The sequence below is a fragment of the Cavia porcellus genome, unplaced genomic scaffold (assembly GCF_034190915.1).
Source record: "Cavia porcellus strain 051 isolate PalLab524CR breed Dunkin Hartley unplaced genomic scaffold, mCavPor4.1 scaffold_28, whole genome shotgun sequence".
Classification (NCBI taxonomy): domain Eukaryota; kingdom Metazoa; phylum Chordata; class Mammalia; order Rodentia; family Caviidae; genus Cavia; species Cavia porcellus.
In genome coordinates this window covers 3,813,972-3,835,469 of record NW_026947511.1, presented here as the reverse complement: position 1 = coordinate 3,835,469, position 21,498 = coordinate 3,813,972, and the positions used below count along the sequence as shown (strand labels likewise).

Below are 21,498 nucleotides of genomic sequence, written 5' to 3'. Positions count from 1 at the left end.
AATGACCTTTGCTTCTTCTGAACAGTTTTGGCTTTAAGTCCACTTTGTCTCAACATAGCTACTTCTTTTTCCACATTTCTGTTGCACAGAATATTGCTTTTCACTCTTTGGGGTTTCATCTATGAATTTTTCGGGTTAAATATTACAGTACACAGAATACTGTTGGATTGTGTTTGTTAATCCATTCTGCCTCTCTGTCTCTTAATTGGGAAACTGAGACCATTTACATTGAGAGTTATTACTGAAAACTATGATCTAATCCATTCCATTATTTTCATGTTGCTGACTCTTTTAACTATTCTGTCTGGTACTTCCATTTTATTAACTTCTTGGTATTGTTGGCTTGTCTCTTTGTAGAATACCCTTGATAATTTTTTTGTAGTGCTGGTTTGACATTTATGAAATTTTTTTTTAATTTTAAAGATAAAACCAAGGAAAATAAGACAGAATAAAACTAATCAAAATAAACCAGTATAAGTGATACAGGACTTTAAAACCTTACAAAATCATCAATAGTTACCATAATGCCTTTTGTTATCTTCAAAATAGCTGCAGATATTTTGGACATAGTAAAAATCGAATAGAAGAGAGTTGAAACAATAAAAGACCTCAAAATAAGCCGAGTAAATCCAAAATGACTACCATAATATGTCTTGCTAGCTTTTAAATAGCTGCTCATGCCATCAGATTTAACATAATCAAATAAAACAAGAGAAAACCCAAGCAAAGAAAACGGTGGGAGTGAAATGGTTTCCAGTGGGGATCACTTTCTGGTGAGGTGCCCCTGCCCTGCAGTCCGCAAACGGCCAGTTCATGAATTTCTTAAGGGGTTACTTGTCATTTTATTTCTCCATCAACTTCACAAGATAGTTTTGCAAGATATGTCTGGCTTGGAAGTTTAGGGCTTGAAATACTTCACCTCTTCTGGCCTTTAAGGTGTTGAGAAGTGTGCTGTAATCTTAATGGGTTTACTTTCATAAGTGTTCTGTTGCTTTTCTCCAGCACTATTTAAAATTCTGCCCCTGTCTTGGACTTCTGGCTATGATGTGACATGGAAAGGCTTTTTTTATTATGGCTATTTGGGGTTCTATGTACATAGTGATATACTAATCACTATGCTGAATTCTTTCCCTATATTTGTAATGCTGTTATTTCTGTAAATAAACTTTAATGCCCTTTGTGTTATTTTTTACAAATACTATTATTTCTGTAAACTTTTAATGCTCTTTGTGTCTTTTCACTAAGTCACTAATTTTAGGGTTCTTTTTGTCATCTATAAGCTGTTGGATCCACTTTTCGTCTTATTTTTAAGATGAATAATTAGTTTGTGACAACAGCCCTATCTTCTAACATTCTACTCTTGCATTGGTCACTTTTACTGCCCATATTTTCAATAGAACTTTTAATCTTTTGGATTTGTCTGTAAGCTTTTCATAGAATGTGATTCTTTGCTAAATTGGCCATTCGTGTTTTGTATTATTTTGTATGGCACAGCTCACAACTAGCTTTTCATTAGTGTCTTCCATAAACTTACTGATCATTTTATTAAATCCATTACCTGTTTACTATAAGCTCACCAAATACCTTATTGATATTTAAAAAAAAAATCTGTTATCCCTTTGCATATGTGCTGCCACACTGAGCACTCTGTTACCCTTTTGAATAATTTGGCTATGTGGCTTTTAAATTCCTACTCAACAATACCCCAAGGGTCATCTTTGAGGATGCTGGGAGTATTTTGAGGTGTTTTATTGCCTTTTTTATTTTCTTCACCTTTCTTTCTGTTTTGGAGGAAGGGTTTTCTTATGCAGTTCAGGCTGGCTTTGAGCTCACTTTGTAGCCCAAGCTGGTCTTGAATTTGCAACGATCCTCCCATCTCAGCCCCTCAAATGCTGAGATTATAAGAGTATACCACCACACCCAGCTTTCTCCACATTTCTGTTCTTTTTTAAATTTTGTTTTGTGCTATTTACAGGCACTTACAGGGGAGACTTAGTTATTAATATGGACATCTCTTTAGTGTTTACTTTTCAGTAATGCACTCTAAGCATGGCTAATATGGTTCTTTGCCTCATGATGTGACCACCTCTGTTAATTTGGGAGAGGAGGATGCAATAATGTACCCTGCACCCAGCTCTCCAGGAAGGGATCATAGTAGTGTTGATGACAGAAAGGCAATCTAGATATTGGCATACAGAAAAAAAATCTATTTATCAACAATGTCATCCTGGAAAAAGCAAGTAAATAAGCAACAGTAACAGCACTGAACATATAAATTGAACATACCCTAAGAACCAATAATGTACTATACCTGCCCAGAAAATTAAAAAAAAATCTATAAACTGGGTGCGTGGGGGGTGGTGGTACATGCCTATAATCCCAGCACTTTGGAGGACCACTGTAAGTCCTGCCTGGACTAGTGAGTTCAAGGACAGCCTAAATTACAGTGTGACCCTGTCTCAAACAAAGAGAGGGGTGGGAGAAGGGAGGAGAAAATGATATTAAAAAAAACCCAGAACCAAACAACCCCCCCAAAAACAACAAAAGAAACAGAGACAAACCAAGTAAATATCTACTAAATGAAACTTATCTAATAATACAAAGTAATTCAACAGTAATAACATAGTTAATTATCCAGAGATAAATAAAGCTTAATGGTTATACTAGTACTACAGATAAAGAGCATGGGGAAGGGGAAAGAAACATTTGAAACATTAAGAAGTGGAAAATGAGATAAAATTGAGATAAAGGATCCTTACAAAGAGCAGAAAAGAACAAGAAAGAAAAAAACAAGGGAAAAAAAAATAAAAAACTTAAAAAATTTCTCTGTATTTTGAAAGGTTTCTTTCCAGGATGCAGTTTTGGAATCCAGCATGTCGTTTTTTTCCATCTAGCTTTATGGCTTGTGGGTTTATGAGCTGCCCTACCCCATTCTTCAGATGTTCATTCACGTTGACAAATGGGGAGAAAAGAGCTCTGATTGGTGGGGGATGTAGGCAGCAAAGCAAGGGTCCAAGTGGTCTACTCTACTTCCTGCCAGGACTTTCAGACTCAGTCACTTCTGAGCGCCCCCAAGCCAGGTCTGGCTTCTCATCATGGAGGGCAGGGTCCCATGTCCTTCCCAGCCTGAGTTTAGCCTTCTCTGATAGTCTATGTCGAATCCATACCGTGTCCACTGATACGTCCTTCAGCTGTCTCTTACCTACTGTGGGAGGGTTACACTGGGAACCCAGGGGCGTTTGTTTTTTTCAGTTGTTCTGAGTTTCAGTTATGATCAACTGCTTCCTGAAATGGTAACTGATTAAACACTGTCAACACAGTGGTGCTGCAGTGGGTTCCTTTTCCAAAGGGTGCTTGCTATGTGCAAGGAGTCACCTCACAGTAAAATTCCATGCTGACTTTGCAGTTTACAACAGCTGTGGGTTTTTCTTGGGGGCAGTGCTACTGACCCAGCCCTTGGCTTCTCGTTGGAGCTCTTGACTGGTTGCATACCTTGTGTTTGTAGAGATGGTTCCCCTTGAAGGGACAGCGGGTAAGCTTCCAAGTGCTTCATTCTTTCCTCTGCTGTCTTCTAGTTTTCCTGACAGTTCCTTCATGCCTCCCAGAGATGATCTTTTATTCTTTGCCAAGTTGTCCACTTTCTAGGTGTCTGGATTCTAGCTCTTGGAGAGGCTGAATTTTGCTGAGTACTACTCTGCCATTTTGGTTCTCCCATACTACACTATCCCTTTTAAATATATTTGAGCACTCGAGGCTAGTGTCAATATTTTTCAGAATTTTCATAAAATTTTCAGTCCACAAGTGACAGGCAAAAAAAAAAAAAAAAAAGAATTTTCATAAAATACTGAAGTGTCCTTCTCTTCTCATGTTTATGTCTCAAAAACAATACAAAACAATGCAAAATACATTCTTCTCCTTCTCCTTCTGCCCTAATGCTGGAGATAATGAAATGTTCATCTAGTTTGGACTGTTTTGAATAAGTGGTAATATGGCCTTTCCATATGATTGATGAAAAACAATCCACCCTTTTCCTATTAGACTTTATAGGTATAGTACCCTTTTCAAGAGCAGATATGCTGAGTCCAGAGGTTTTGAGTTAATAATGTTTTGGGGGGCAGGAGGTGGTTCTGGGGATTGAACCCAGTACAGTACCCTCAGGAGGCAGACATTTGCTGTTCATGCTGGTTGCAGATATTGATGATGAGAAATTAGAATTTTAAAGGGGTCAGGGAAATGCTGTTTTCTTATGATAGGTTTGCTGATCAATTGCCCTTCACAATTTACTTGATTTAAAGTGGTTTTGCACCTTTTAAAAGTTGCTTATGCTGGGCATTATAGCACATACCTATAATTCCAGCACTTGTGAAGGAGAAGCAAGAGGTCCACCCTGAGTTTGAGGCCAGCCTAAACCACAAAGTGTGTGTGTGTGTGGGGAGTTGTTTTAGGATTGGGATATAGCTCAATGGAAGAGAAAATACAATTCTTTTCTTCAGTCCTGGGTAACTCAGGGCCTTTTGCATGCTAGACATATATATAACTGAGCTATATCCCTATTTCCCTAAATAACCCAGGTTGCCCTTAACTTGTAATCTTTTAGCTACAGCCTAGTTACCTGGAATTACAGGTGTATCATTATACTTGGCAGCTGTATTTACTTTTTTAGCAACTCAGAAGAGCACTAATACCTTGACTTTAAAATGACTGCTTTCCCTGAGATTCAGAATGTTTTTCACGTCCCTACTAGCCATATGCTGGACTATTGTTTTGGACAGAGACGAAAAAAGCAAAAGCCTCACCCTGATAGGTCCTCCTTTCTGTTGTGTTATAAGTGTGTAAGCACACTCAGACTTCCTTTCTGTCAGGATGCAATACAATAGGTCCTTCCACCATTTGGCCATTTCTAATATGCATGATGAGGAGGAATGGCAGGTTGTAGGGAAGAAGCAACCATGATTTCAGTAGACCAACGAAAGCTCATGGGCATTTCTGCTTGTACATGGGTACAGCTCTGCTTAGCTTTTCCATGTACCAAACTCTGTCCTAAAAGGTTACCTTATTAATTCTCACAGCAACGCAAAACACAGGTTTTGTAATCTTAGTACCACTGATAAGGAAATGGAAGGTCTGAGAAGAACACTGCCCTTATTATCAGCTACATCATACATGCAGGCCCGTCCAACTCTCAGCATTTCAATTAGTCTTTCTCTCCAAGGTGGACAATCAAATCACTTAAAACCAAACAATCATTGAGCATAGGGGCACATGCCTGTAATCCCAGCATTTCAGAGTCTGAGGCGGGAGGACTGCCGTGAGTTTGAGGCCAGCTCATACCACATAGTGAGTTCCTGTCTCAAAAATAAAAACAAACAAACAATTAAAAAACCCACAAAAACCAATACAATCAACCTTCATGGATGTGGACCTGTACTAGATCTACTTACTCCAGAAGCTCTAATCTGCTCCATCAGAAATGTGAATTTTTAGCACCTGAGAGGCAGCAATTGGCTCTGATTACTCTTCTAAGAGCCCACAGCATGACAATACCCCCAGATCTCGTCTAAGCATACTTAGCCCAAGAAACTAATGGTGGGAAAGCAAGGGTACATTTTAATTATAACATACTTAGAATTTAGGTTAACCTGATTATACAATTAATACCAATTCCTGGGAAGGATTATTTTGATTTTGTAAGGCAGGATTCTCTATATGACCTTGGCTTTGAACTCAAGTGGTAATCTTTCTGCCTCAGTCTGGATTATAGCCATGTGCCACCGCTTTTTTCCCTGAAATTCAGATTTTTATAAAAAAAAAAGTCTCACTAGAAAGTCTCATTGTTTTAAAACAATAGGTACATAGCTAACGAATTGGAATTCGTTCAAAAGACAAAGTACACCTAGAGAACATAAAAATTCTTTATTCAACCTAATCCAGCCAGTACTGAGATAAGTTTGCTATATTAAAAACAAGACGTTTAAAAAAATTACAGCAAAATTAGCAAGGCAGTGACTAATTAAGTCACTAATTGTATATGCTTCACAGTATTTGATACTTATGTAACGATGGACATTATTTTCAGCCACTTAAATGGAGATAAGTTAACATCTACAAAGAACAGAAATTCTACTAGTCATTGGATTTCATAAAAGAGGTTTAAACATTAAAGTTGCTGTAAGTGACAGAAAAGCAGTGTGAAAATAACCAGGAAAACAAAAAATATATCCATCCATCTCAAAAAGTCTACATCAATTTTTTATTTGGTTGGTTTTTTTGAGACAGGATCTCATTATGTAGCTCAGGCTGGTCTTGAACTCATGGTAATTTTCCTGCCTACAGGCATGTGTACTACAGCCAGCATCATCACTTTCATTTGTCCTCTACTGCTTTCTTTTACCCTCTTTCTTCCCTTTCCCTAGAGTACTAACAAACTATTCAGCAACTAAGAATCAACTACTACTCTTTAGGGACTTAAAATGCCTCTATTCTTTTAATTTCTTATGTAATCCTACTAGAAATAGTCTTCTAATGATTACTTTGCATTTCAGAGATGAAGAGAATTATGGCTGAGAAGTCTCAGTTAAGTCACTTAGCCATGATGGGTCATAGTTATTAAAAGCTGAATTAGGATTTGAATGCAGCTTTTAAAAACTGCCTCTGATATTTTGCTGCTTTGTGATGGGGCAGGCCACCTTCCTAGAAAGCTGGCGCATGGTCTTTCTTAAAAGTATTCATTTTTAGGGCTAGAGGCCACTGGACTCCAGGCACTTGTTATCTCTTTGTAGCCCTAGAAACCCCTTCTCCTTTCCCCCAAGGATTAGAGTTGTTCCTCCCCTCCATGGGGCTTAATGCCAGTAAACCCCAGTAGCTATTCCTCATCTTAGGCATTGAAGTAGTATATAGGGGACAATATGCAACTTTAGAAAAGACTAAGAACTGTTCTATTATATAACAAAACTATGCAGGAAATGTCTACTTTATATCTCTTCATATTGAAAAATTCAAAGCCAATATACTTTATAATTACAGCTACAGAGTCTAAGTTATATTTATATATAATCATAGATTTAAAATTCTCCCTTCAGAATAGTAGCAGTGTTCTCAATAAGGCTCGCTCACTCAAATCTCTCCCACCCCAAGAAATTCTAATTCTGAATATTCCACAGTCATTCACAGTAACACTACATAACTCAAAATTAAGACATTAATACTACAGAAAAATATCAGTTATTAATAACTAAAATTAACATACATTATTGCAATCTAACATCGCCCAGTCTATATTTGCTAAACGCATAAAGTGGGCACTTACCAGTACGGGGAAGCATTTACTACTGTTACGTATTAGATACTGTGAACAAAAAACAGGGTTTTTGGAACTATCTATAAAATTTTTAATTAATGAAAATAACCAAAACACCATTTGGATTGTTGAACAACATTAAGATGCCCACTCCACAGAAAATGGCTTAAAATAAATATATGCTTTTGAACAATAAAAAACTAAGTTAAACAATGATTAAGGTGCTAACTTTTTTGATGTGACAATTACAATTTAAAATCATCAGTATTGTTTTTCTAATAAACAGACTTAGCCAAAAACAATAACCTCAAAATTTATCCAACACATCCTTATTTTCATAATTAGCTCCTCATTGACTGATTGTAAAATCAGCACTGGGACCACGCCTGCCTGTTCACCACTGTATCTACAGCACTCAGTAGCGCTGAGGCAATTAGGAGGGAAGTGATCAGCAAATATCTGAGTAACTGAAAGGGCAAAGTAAAATATATTTTTTGTTCTTGTTTTTTTGCAAATCATTTTCTGCTCAAACTACTATAAACTGACAACTCTAATTTCTAGAAATATAGATTTAAAAACCTCATTTGAGATTGATGTACCTGATGAGACAGTTATACACTGTAATCAAGACTACATGAGTCAAATTACTTCATAAAGTATGTTATGTCAAAACTGTATAAATAAATTTAATAGTGAAAATTTAATCTGGAAGCCCTGTAAACTTTTATCCTATGTACTTTGGAGAACATCACATGGGTTAAGGAAAATACAACAAAATTTCATTTTTCAGATAATAATGTGAATGTTTACATACATTTTTGGCTTATTTGTTCATAACTAATTTAATTTACATTTCCACGTATTAACATGTTCATTTAGTATATAATCAAATTATTCCAATGAGAAAAATCCTCATAGTATCTTCATTGAATTGCTTATTCTAAGAAAATACTGAACATGAACATATACAAAAGAGACATCAGAATAAAATAGCATATGCATTTTTATATTTGTACAGATTGATCTTTACATTTCTGTCTGGAGAAAATATGAACCCAGTTTACCATGCAAAGAGAACAGTTTAGATGACTGCCTTAAAAGAAGTACATATAAAACAATGACAATAAATCACATCCTTAGGTTCCGTGATTACTGAGGATTTCCCCTGCCCTAAGTGCTTTATTATACTTGTTAAAAATATAGGAGCAGCAGCTTATCACAAGTCTCCACTAGTGCACTAATGGTGGATTCAAAACCAGACAACAGACTCATGGATGAGGGCTGCAGAAGACCCAGAAGTCATGGTTTTATGCTTCTTCCTGCTCAGGATAATTTAGAATCTTGCGGTGTGCCTGACGTAAATATTGCTGCTGTTTGAAGTAAACCTTAAATGCTCCTTTTATGGCAACAAAAGCAATTCCACCCTAAAATAAAAAGAAAGTTACGTTTTATATTTCAATTTTAGAGAAACATGATAAAAAGAATTTCACTTAGATTACAAAAGATAACAGGCTTTGATGAATTCAGATGACTGCAAGTAAAACATTCTCTTCCCTACTACGGGGTGAGGTGGGGAAGAGATATAGACACTATGCTAGGTGCAGACTGCCACCAGAGGGGTTAAATGGTAACAATACTAAAAATGACAATAAATGATATGCATGTTCACTCTGTGCCAGTACATACTTAACCCTAATTTGAGGTAGCTACTATTTCCATTTCCATTCTATAGGCACAGAGAAGTCATAAATTTGATTTATGTTTCACAACGAAGCTGTGTTAGGATTTGAATGAGGCAGAGCCTGACCCCACAGCAGAAACTCTACCATAACTCAAATGGCAACAAGGATGGGTGTGATGATTCATGTATATTCTGGAAGAGAAAGTAACCACAAAACAGTTCAGAAAGCCAGAACTGTAAGGGTTCCTCCCCATTTTATTTCCACTCAAGTTAGTGGCTTGACAAGGAGATCAAATAGAAGTTTAAGGCAGACAGCCACAAATTGAGCATTTATATAGTTCCCCTTCCTTTTTAAAATAAAAACAGTTCATTCTCTTTTGTATGCCACTTCAAAAAATGTATTATTAAAACCATCTTACCAAGATTGTCCTTTGTAAATTAGAGTTAACACTACTAAACATCAGTTTACCAACTATTGTGGCGATAGTAGGAAAGACAAGGGCTCCACACAAAATTCGGGTAGCAGAGACATGATCTGCTAAAGGGTTAGCTTCAGCAGGAATTCGAGGAACAGGACAACCAATCCCTAGACCAAGCAAACAAACAAAAACCAAAAACCACAGTGCATTAGTATTAATACTGCAGAATAGTTTAAAAAAAAAAAAAAAAAAAAACCTCTTCAAACACTTCTAAAAAACTACGTTACGGTTCTTCTACACAGTTAATTTGGTATGCACTTTATAACCATGATCAGGTTCTTACCTGGAAATATACTGTTCAAAATTTGCAGTTTATTTGAATATTTGCGCCATAGTCTAAGTACATAGTCCTCCCAGCGAATCATCTTGCCTAGTATCAGCATGACAGGAATAGTAGGAAGTCCAATTAAAAGGAATAAAGGATCAGCTCTTTCCATCACATCCAGCCCTTCTTTATGGCCTACAACCTGTGAAACAGATAGTATTTGATAGATTCACTTATCTAATAAAGCAAAATTTGAGCTCAGCTCATTTTGTAGGAAATGTTTAACTTCAGAAGAATATAGACATAAAAAGTTTTAAACATAAGTTGAGCCAGAAGTGGTGTTGCACACCTATAACCTAGTACTTGGGAGGCTGAGGCGGAGGATTGCTGTAAGTTCGAGGCCAGCCTGGGCTACAAAGTGAATTCAAGGCCATAGTGAAAACCTGTCTTTAAAAAAAAAAAAGCTGAAAACCTATCAGTTCTGATTTATTAGAAATACCTTTATTCAAGGAAAAAAAAATTTCCAAACTATTTTACATTACATGGAATAAAAAGCTTTCACAATGGGAGATCACACAGAATACATTTCAATAGACATTTGGTTTTTGTTTCCATTTTTACTTGATGTGTAGGGTTGTAGGACTGGAATATAATTCTAGATCCCACTTGTCTCCTATCTAAAAGAACATCTAAATCCTTGCCATTCTTTCTAGAAGGTGACTAGTCTGCCTAGATTTGGACTGGCCTTTAGGACATGGCCTAAAAACCCGCTTCTTGGGGATGAGATTTTAGCTCAAGGGTGGAATGTATGCTTTTCAGGTGCTTCTCTCTTTTCTTTCTTTCGAGACAGGATCTCCCTATATAGCCCAGGCTGGCCTCAAACTGCTGCAATAGTGTGTATCACCATGCCTGGCTCTATTTGTTTTTCTTCAATGCACACTGTATATTAGAGAAAAGCAAATTATATAAACCCAAATGTTAAGTACTACCGAGTTATTTATAAAACACTTAACCAATCTAGAAGCTAAGTGCTGGTTTTTGTTTTGCTTTGGTTTTTTGAGACAGGGTCTCACTTGTAGTCCAGGCTGGCACTGAACTCATGGCAATCCTCAGTCTCCCCAGTGCTGGGATTATAGGCATGTGTATAATGCCTGGCCAACAGGTAGCAAAGCTTATAGTAAGGCAGCCGTGAATCAAAATGGAAAACTACTTGGCCTTGGTTAGACTGAAGGGGGTTAAGAACTAGAAAGAACAATTTACTCTCAAGAATGTAGAATGTAAACTGAATAGATGGGAAAACAGTAGGAATCGATACACAGAAGTAACCAGATATGGTGGGACATGCTTGTCATCCCACAAGTCAGGAGGCTGAGGCAAACAGACTGCTGTGAGTCTGGCAACACAGTAAGATCTCAAAAGACACAGAAAAATTATGATAGGGAATAAGTTTAGGTTTCAAACTGAATAAAAATTAAATTTGATTTCAATAATGCTGAATGGAGGTCATTAAAGAGTCAAGCTGCAATTAAAGAACTGGATTTAAGGAAAAATAGTGTGAAAGATTTGAACACGCAACAAACAGAGAAGATATCTGAAAATATTTTAGAAAGAGACATAGGAAGAAGAGGTCTTGGGACTAAATTCTGAAACTGAGTCTCTTTAATCTTCAACAATTACTGATTTTAACACTGTTGTTATGGATTAAAAACTGGGTCAGTTTAATACCAGCTGAATTAAATCAGTATGGTATTGCGCATAGATGGCCCACCTGAGGAAAGTTGCCAGCATAAATAGACTTGGAGAAGAGTGAGGTGTTGTGGGTTTCTCTAAGTGTTGTTTGAGCCATTGGTTCTCCTGGGGAAGCTCGTCATGTCTAGCTTCCCCATTTTGAGTTTGACCATGGTCATCTGAGGAGCTTAGGACCTTGTTGATGAGAGTGGCTATGGAGAGAGCTCTGATCCTTACATCAAGCCATCGTTTCCTGGCTCCAGAGGGGAATATGTGTGCTATTTAATCTCCAGGAGAAACTTGTCATGCTGGCTTTTTGTCATGTACTCTACTGCTCCCATTGGAGGAGCTTGGGGCCTCTGTGTCACTAAGGATGGCTGTGGTACTTTTCAGGGCAGCCTTGAGCATGACTTCTCAGCTGCCGGTGTAAAACTGTCAACCCATCAGCATAGCTCCTTTACCCTGCTGGCATAGACTTTCTAGCTTCTACTGCTGACCTATGGGCCTTCCCAGTACAGATCCGTAAAAGAGACAGGCGTGCATCTTTGTCATGGGCTCTAGACTTCCATTTAGACTTGTGGAAGGCATTGATGTGGGCTCTAGATTTTCATCTGGACTCATGCAGAACATTGCTGTGGGATCCATGCCCTTGGCTGAATATTCTGGGTCTTTAGCATTGTAGACAGATGTCCTGCACTTTGTGTTTTACTCTGGGTAACCATCATAAAATAATAATATAAATTCTGTGTCCTGATTCTAATTGCTTTCAGCACAACCCTTGACTACAACAACTGTTTATAACCATGTAAGACTAGAAGTAAATAACTGGCCTCTAACAGACTGATTAGTATACTGTTATAATTGTCTACAAAGAATGCCATGCAGATTTCTGTGTTTATAGGAAAAGATCGCTAGGATTCACTATAAAAAATGTTGGTTGTATTGGACATGGTGCTGCACATCTATTAATCTGAGATACTGATAAAAATGAGGCAGGTGGATTTTAAGTTCAAAGCTAGCCTGGGCAAACTCATGGGACACTGTCTCAAGAAGTGTTGGGGGATGTAGCTCCTTGGCAGAGCACTTGTTTAACATGTGGAAGGTCCTCAGTTCAATCCCAGTACAGGAGTGAAATGTTTTCTTTGGGAGGAAAACGTTTTCTCTTCTTACGAACACATTAAAGTCGGTGTGGAAGAATATGTATGAAGCTAACAGTGCACATAGTGCTGGGACTACTGGCACAAGCCTGTAATCGCAGCACTCAGAAGGCTGAGGCAAGAGGATCGCAAAGAGTTCACGGTCAGCCTAGGATACATGATGAGTTCAAGGCTAGCTTAAACTACACAGCAAAATCCTGTCTCAAAAGAAACCCAGAAAACAAACAGTGGCTATAGTAGCTACCTGAAGAGGCGCACAGGACTAGCTCAGTGTTTTTAATACATTTTCTTATTTTAAAGCCATGATAATATGTGTAACTCCTAAGATATTTACTAGATCTTCACATAAAAAGTAGTAATACTAAATAGAATAAAACAGTAAACCTGCATCACTGTCACTGCTCCATAGGTCACAGCTGTCCAATAGATAGAGCCAACCATTATCCCTGCTGCAGCGAATGGACAAGCTTTCGAGATCAGTCTATCTGCAAGATCCAAGACATAAACAACTGGACCTGTAATACAAAGAAAACAAGTACAGTTTCAAACAACATGGATTTCAAGAAATGATTTGTTCTGCCACGCATGTTGGCACATGCCTATAATCCTAGCACTTGGGAGGCTGAGGCAGGGAGACTGCCATGTGTTTGAGGTCAGCCTAGACTATGTAGTAAAACCTTTCCTCAAAAAAAAAAAAAAGCCTGTTCAAAATTTTCTAGAGATTTAACATTCTTTTATAGTTTTAGATGCTCTGTTTTAAAAATAATTATTCTAAATTTAAATATAGTTGCTTCTTATAAAGGAAATAGTCCTGTCATTTCCCTCTCAATCACAGTGGCTAATGAAGAGTGAAAGAGTCATTTTAACTTGCTCTTTTTAGTCTGACAACCATTATATATTGTAGTATGAACTTGGTAAGAATGTCACTTCTTTAAGGACTTCATTCATTGTATATCTTGGTACAGTGTGTAAAGGTAGCCAAAGTTATTTTCTTGTAGTTACACAATTTTTTGATTTTTTTTTTTTTTTTTTGGTACCGGGGATTGAACTCACAACTGTGTGCTTGCAAGGCAGGCACTTATGCCACTGAGGTAAATCCCCAGCCTCAAATTTCTTTCTGTCTTTCCTTCCTTCCTTTCTTTTTTTTTGGTACTGGGGATTGAACTCATAATCTCGCTCGCGCTTGCCAGACAAGTGCTTATGCTTCTGAGCTAAATCCCCAGCTAAAATTTTTTTACTTTGATTTTCTATATGCTATATTTAGTGTAGTATTCTTATCTAACAAGCTTTTTATGATTGTGGTTAGTTTTTGTGGCATTCCAACAGATGTGCATGCCAATTATGCTTGTTATGTGCTTACCATTTTAAAGGTATTCTACTAATTACTGTTAAGTCATATATATATATTTTTTTCCAGTACTGGGGACAGAACTTCACCAGGGCCTTCACACTAAGCTACATCGCTAGTCTCTTCTTTTTATTTTTTTTACTTTGAGACAAGGTCTAAGTTACTAAGGTACTGAGCCTGAGCTCAAACTTGTTTCAGAAAGTTAGGATACTAGGCATGCACCACCACATCCAGCCTTCCAACATACTGTAACTTAGCAGCAGAATTTTTTAGAAAGGTGGAATAGTCTGAGTTTATTCAAAGCAAGGCAGAAGAACTGGGTATCTAAGTTGAACCGAAAACCTCTTGATTTAATTATTTTTTTGAACATTCTCTTTATATAAACTATTACTTCAAATATTTTCTTAGAGATGTATGACTTATTACCTACCTTCTAGGGGATTACAATCTAAAGGATGATATACACAAAAGAAGTTACTTTACTGTACAAAGAAATTAACAATCTGATGGTAAAATAATTAAACACATGAGAACAAAGCTCCCTGGTAGAGAACCCCTGATTAAAACTTCTCCCTGATTACTGGAGCAGTGATATCACTGATCACTGTATGAAGAGACTACCATGAAGTAAAGAAAACGCAGGGGAGATACTGAAGGGCCTGAGATTTAAATGTAGCCTACCTACTTAATACTGTCAAACTTTAACTTCTATAACATTTAAAACTATGCTAAGTTGTATCTTAGGACTAAAGACATGAAGTAAGCCTAGTTTATGCCTACTGAGTCTATACCCACTAATTACAGTTAGCATTTCTTCAGTGTCTTACGTGATACCAGACATTACATGCATCATTTACTCTCATAATGTAGGGTTTAACTCTGAAAATACACAAATTCATTTTATAACTCAGACAGTAGAAAAAACAAAACCAAAAACCGAAACTTAGTTGTCAAAGACCCCCCCAAACGCTGGTACTTGAAGTTGAAGACTGTAAGTCCAGTAGTAACTTGGTTTATGAGCTTAATTCATTTTAAGATGGCTGTATTTGTATTTGTGTGGGGAAGATGGATGTGATCATGTCTGTCACATAATGTGGAGCTTGCAAATAGAAGCAAAATTCTGCTGAACACTTTTGTCTATGAACCAAACTGTTTGCAAACAAGTCTGTGAACTTAAATACCACTCTACACAGTATTAAACTTTTGCATTTCAGCTTTTATAGTCTTTGATAATTTTTTAATCAGAAAACTGAAACCACAACAGAATGTCTACAGATTGTCTACCTCCCAAAATTCTACATATTGATGTCAACCCCTTCTCTTGTCCCCTTACCAACAACCCAACGTCATCGAGCTCCAGTAATTTTCTCCCACTCTCCTACATCATTTCCCCCTACCCTTTACTGGCTTATTTCTATCACACAAACATGCTATTATTTCTTCTACCTGAAAAAAAAAAAAAAAAAAAAAAAAAACTCTTCTCTTGATCCATGATTTCATTTCTTAGTTCTTTTTAAACAAAGATTCCTGAAAAGAATAGTCTGTTTCTTTTAATTCTCTTGAACTCTCTCTACCAAAACTACTCATGGACATCACAAATATTACCTATGTATCTAAATCCCATGGTTAGTCTTAGTTTTCTTACTTGACCTATCAACATGTGATGTCCTTTCTTCCCAATACATGATCCTTCACTGTATTTCTAGGACAGTGCCATCTTCTGTTTTTCTATCTTACCACTCATTTTGCATTCTTTCCTGGCTCCTGTTCTTTGCTTCAGTGAGGCCTACTCTCTCAACCTCTGCACTTCATCAAACTCCCTGTTTGATTATGTACCTTTGCTTATCTTAATAAGTTAGGGATTATACTTTCATCTAAATATTTGGTTCTTTTTAAAGAATTGTACCACTTAACTTTAGTGATAGTTCCAACTATTCTAAGTATCTTAGTAGAGAATGCAGCAAATCCTTGAGAGTGATAGCAACTTGAAGATCTATCAGTAAAGAAAACCAAAAGACTAACTTACTTATTAAGGCAATATCCATTTATGAGGACAAGGCTCAGGAGATTATGGCCTCTGGGCCAAATCCAGACTATAGTTCTGTAGTTTTATCAGAATATAACTACATACAAAGTTTAAAATACTATCTAGTTCTTTACAGAAAAGGTTTGATGATTCCTGCATTACAACATAAACTCCAAAAGGAAAATTATCTTTTGGTTTTCTTTACTGATAGATCTTCAAGTTGCTATCACTCTCAAGGATTTGCTGCATTCTCTACTAAGATACTTAGAATAGTTGGAACTATCACTAAAGTTAAGTGGTATAATTCTTTAAAAAGAACCAAATATTTAGATGAAAGTATAATCCCTAAAAAGCAACCAACACTGCTATTTTTATCTGTCATGAACAATGACAATATACAGGTATAAGCTTTTTCCACAAAAGATCATTCTAATAAAATGAGCTTGATTTCTTCCTGACCCATTGGGTACGAGTTCTTGTTCAAGGAAAGAAAAAAAAATCTTCATGTTTCCTTTAGGAAATTTTTTTTTTTTTTTTTTTTTTTTGAGACAGTGATCCTCTTGTCTTAGCCTTCCCAGGGCTGGGATTACAGGCACACAACACCATGCACCCAGCTCCTTTAGGAAATTCTGTACTTGTTCTTTGGTTACACATAGAAGATATGCCAGGCAAAATGAATATACAGCCTACATTTTATAGCACTATTCAAGTTTTTGAGTTACTTTGCTTAACTCTCTCCAGACACTGCCATATGGACTAGTTCAAGATTGGTTCAGGGTTTAGAAAGATAAATGCCTAAGTGCTAAACAGCATTAGAATGTTAAATTACACCTGGAGGGTTATTTCTAAAAGCTAAAGATTAAAGATTAGATTATTTAGTAAGTGGAACAAATGAGTAAAATCCTCTGGATGACAGCTCCTAGCCTATACTATTTTAGGAAGCTCATGTGCTTCCCATGATTCAGGGTCACAATCTTAAGAGAGATAGCAATAATCACTTGACTCTTCTTATTGCCAGATTATAGCACAAAGAGTTACGGGAAGTGGAACAAAGGCAAGATCCTAGCCAGTGGGCAGGGGGCTAATTTGTAACACTGAAAACTCTAAAAGGTTTGCTATCACTATTCTAGCCCTTGAAACCTCCACACTAACAGGAATAAGCATGAAAAAATGTATCACACAAGTTAAGTATCTCAGGGAAAAAAAAGCTTCATATATTAAGAAGTCATTACTGCATTTTCATTTTTTTTTTTCCCCAGACAGGATCTTGTTATGCAGTTCAGGCTGGGCTTAAGCTCACTTTGTAGCCCAGGCTGGTCTCAAGCTCTCAATGATCTTTCTCTTGCCTCAGCCTGAGTGCTGGGATTATAGGCATGAGCCACCATGCCCAGCTTATTATTGCATTTTTAATGTTTTGGTGGGCTTCACCACTTATGTTTACAACACTACTGTATTTACACAATGGATGACAATTGAAGTTTAATATAAATATTAATTTATAAAATTCAATAATTTAAAAAGCACTAGAGAAGTTTGCAATGAAAGAAAGTCTACTGTGAACTCTGGTACAATAAAGCAACTCTTGTTCAACAACTATATCCTAATATCTGGGATAAATTCAAGTTTTCATATTTTATATTTGATGATTTCAAAAAATGAGAACATTTGGGGTAAAAATAGTGCATGTCTACTGAAAAAGAAGTCATTAGTTTTATCTGATAGACACTGCAAAAATACATTTGTGAATGCTGTGATTCAAAGTCAAATCTATAGACATATTGTTGTTATAGGGCCAGGTGCAGGAGCATTCACCTGTCCAAAACAGGGAAGAGGATCACTTGAGCCTAGGAATTCAAGGCCAGCTAACCCAACTTAGCAAGACTATCTCAAAACAAAACACAAAACAATGAAACACAAAGGATATACCTTGGAATTAAATCAAATCAATGACCGAAGGGCTGATAGGTAATAATGCTGAAACATTTGCTGGCAGTCTGTAATACCCTGAACTCCCAGGTCCTATATCTCAGACACAACTCTTTAAAAACAGGTTTGCCAACTCTTGTCTTTTTTTTTTTTTTTTTTTTGCAGTATTGGGATTGAACTCACACATGCCGGGCAAGTGCTTTACCACTGAGTTACATTCTCAGGTTCTAATCCTTGAGAAATGTAATTTCTGTGCCTTGTCTGAGTGCTAAAGTCTCTAACATAATGAACACTAAGGTTTCATAAGACAGTTATTTAAGTTCCTAAGAAGATAAACAGCTCCACGAACTCCAAAGCGTCTGTTAAGTGGCAAACAGTTTATTGGAGAGATTTAACAAGAAAAATAGATTGTTCACAGAAGCCACTGAGGTTCCCAATTCTTGTCTTTTAGCTTCGCAAGGAACTGACTTTGGATGCCAACTTACTAAATTAAAACACCAACTTCAATGCCATACAGATTCACAGATTTTTTTTTAGGCCACTAAGATTTCAACAATCCAGTTCTAAACTTATTTCCTTGCTCCAAGTCTTTTTGTTGCACTCTAAGTCCACAATGTTCTGTTCCTACTTCAAGTCTATATGAGAATCCAACTTTCTGGCAAAAACCAAGCTAACCTTACATACTACCCCACAAAAATGCACTTACCCCTTTGCTTGTGCATAATGTTAGTACTTTATGGTCTTGTTCAATGTTTGTTCAGTTGTCTCAATATCCTTTATGTCTGTCCATGTCAGCATCATCTTAGACTGAAAACTCCCAAGGGGCAAGGACCATGTCTGTTTAACTCGTTTTGTACAGTGCCTAGGATAGAACCATGTACAGATAGGTGCTTAACAAATGCTTTCTGATGATGATTGGCATCACTCTAGGACCTTCCAAGCCATAGCTATCTTAGCACATGGCACTTGGCTGTATGCTGGGACGCTTCAGTGTGTTCCACAAGGCAATGGAGTGTTATAGGACCTAGATCTAACAGTTCATGGGCAAGTATCTGATTCAATCTGCTACTAAAATGGATTTTTAAAAATAATTATATGATCCCAAGTTAACAAACATGATTTATCAAAGTTATGAAATAACACTGAAAAAATCAATTCAATTAAAAGCATTTGGGATCTAGACGTAGTTTTTATCTCTAGCATTCATCACTAGATTCTGGACTCTAAGTTTAAGAACTTCAAGTAGGTTTTCATCTTTGCTCCACTTCTAGTTTGAGATTTTGCCAGTTTTACACAAGAAAAAACATCCTGTAAATTCAATTTGTAAAGTACTTTAACAAGATGTTAGTCATTATAAAGAGAAAAGTTATGTTTTTAAAACAGTTTAGATAACCAAAATAAGTAACTGATTAAACAAACAATTTTCCCACCAAATTAAAGAAAAAATTGAAGATGGCATTCATCTACTTTGACTCTAGATATACAGCATATCTAAATATCTTTTGAGACATGTCTTGCTAGTCTATGCTGGCCTTAAATGTGCTGTGTAGTCCAGGCTATCCTTGAACTTGAGATCCTCTTGCTTCAGCCTTGTAGGGCTGAGATTATAAGTGTATACCACCATGCTTGGCTAGTATCTATGTATCTTTATTTCATATTACCATGATTAGTAACTATAAAATCAAAACACTGGTTCTTTATGATTATGTAGTTGTGTCAAGGGAAAGCTTACATTTTTCCTCATAAGAACATTAAGCCTACTAAATCCTTATAGGCTATAAGGTCAACCACTAATTAGGAACCTATTCTACACACAAAATTTACAGGCATTAAAAACAAATATAACAACATATTATAGGCTCTCCCAAGGAGCCTATTATCAAGGGCAAAGCAATAAATACACATTACAGGGGTACTTTAGTATTCATTGTTAATTGGTCCCGGGAAATACGATGAGTACCAAACAAATTATTTGGGCTAGGAAGGGTAGCAAGTCATCAAACAAATATTAAGTACTACATAAATGATGAGCATCTGAACATTTTCACATCAAAATGTACTCAGTACCAAATTCAACAAGTTTCCAAGTAGTCGAGTACCAAGATATAACTGTAACAGAAAAACTCTTAAGGCAAAATTAAAAACCATACAGATAAATGGTAAGAAAATTTTAGGTAAAGATTATAGAAGAAGTAACAATAGGAAGCTTTGAAAATTGCTATCTGTTGCAAAAGATAGGCATTTTTCAGCTGATATTCCCTTCATGTTTTAAAGCAATGCTTCTTAAATTTAATGTATATAGACATCAACTGATGATCTTATTAGAATGCAAGTTTTGGGGCTGGGGATTTAGCTCAGCGGCATAAGCGCTTGCCTTGCAAGTAGGCAGTCGTGAGTTCGATCCCCGGTACCAATAAAAAGCAAAAAGACAAAAGAATGCAAGTTTCAATTCAGGGACAGGCAGAAGGATGATACTCTGCAGCCCTGACAGCTCCCTAGTGATGCCAACACTGCTCAGATCATACTTTGAGCAGCAAGGTTTTTAAAGTAGATACATACATGCAACTGATCTAACTCACAAGAAGAAAAGAAAGCAAACCTTAAGGTGGAATGGCAAATAGAAGGAAAGTCTGATGGGTCTAAATTTTTTATGACTGATCACAGTTAAGTTTCTTATCAACAATGAGGAACGTACACTTAACAACACCCATTTATTCTTGCCACCACTGTGTCCCAGAAAAGAAGCAGAACTGGCTAATTAGTCAGTCAGACTAAGGCTACATTCCTAGGAAAATCATTTTTTAAAAAAAAAAATAACTGCTACACAGTGATCATCCTACAGAATACTAACCAGTCCTTTTTCCTTTTTTGTCTTTTATTACTTTTTCTTTTTCTAATCTTTTTGGAGATAGCATCTCATCGTACAGTTCAGGGTGGTTTTGAACTCACTTTGCAGCCCAGGCTGGTCTCAAACTCATAGCAATCCTCCTGTCTCAGCTTCCTGAGTGCTGGGAGGAACAGTTAGTGTTTGTATTGTTTGATCAATTTCGCATGTGCCACCATGCCTGGCTTTTGTTCCTTTTTCTAGCCAGTGTATTTTGAGCATCACATGGGGACCAGCAGTGATCCCTCTTAATCTATTAACTGGTCTACAGAGTGAGGAGAAAGTTTTGACAGCAAACAATTCACAAATTTAAAAGAACTATGATAAAGGTTGTGAGAAATTATTTTAGGTTCCTAACTATGTTTCAATCTGGGCATACTCAAGGGATACAAGGATAGTTAAAAGAGGATTATTTGAAAAAACTGACTGCTCAAAATATTCATCATACATTAAAAATAAAAATGTTTATCATGTCATAAACAACATATGAATATTGAAATGAAAACTGTATGATGGTACAGTGGACTGTGAGTAGAGAATCAGGTGTGATTAGCTGATACTAAGAGATACCACTGTTCCCACCATAAGAGGGAAAACACACACACACACACACACACACACACACACACACACACACACGACAGCTTACATGATTGTACTACTCTATTAGTTCACTGAAAGGAACAGTTAGTGCTTGTATTATTTGA

At 36.7% G+C, this 21,498-nt stretch overlaps 1 protein-coding gene across 2 annotated transcripts in view; it reads right to left on the bottom strand.

Moving 5' to 3' along the window:
• Positions 1–5,898: 5,898 nt before the first annotated feature.
• Positions 5,899–21,498, bottom strand: part of Marchf5 (membrane associated ring-CH-type finger 5) — a 34,042-nt gene continuing 18,442 nt past the window's right edge. Inside the window, exons 2-6 of one of the 2 annotated variants that reach the window (XM_063239362.1) lie at positions 18,614–18,769; positions 12,992–13,122; positions 9,741–9,924; positions 9,398–9,564; positions 5,899–8,721 (exon numbers count right to left, since the gene is read on the bottom strand). In XM_063239362.1, the coding sequence (XP_063095432.1) occupies positions 8,605–8,721; positions 9,398–9,564; positions 9,741–9,924; positions 12,992–13,122; positions 18,614–18,629 (615 nt within the window). In that variant the 5' untranslated portion in view covers positions 18,630–18,769 and the 3' untranslated portion in view covers positions 5,899–8,604. The remainder of the gene's footprint in view (positions 8,722–9,397; positions 9,565–9,740; positions 9,925–12,991; positions 13,123–18,613; positions 18,770–21,498) is intronic. The other variant, XM_003462400.5, reaches the window with a different exon arrangement.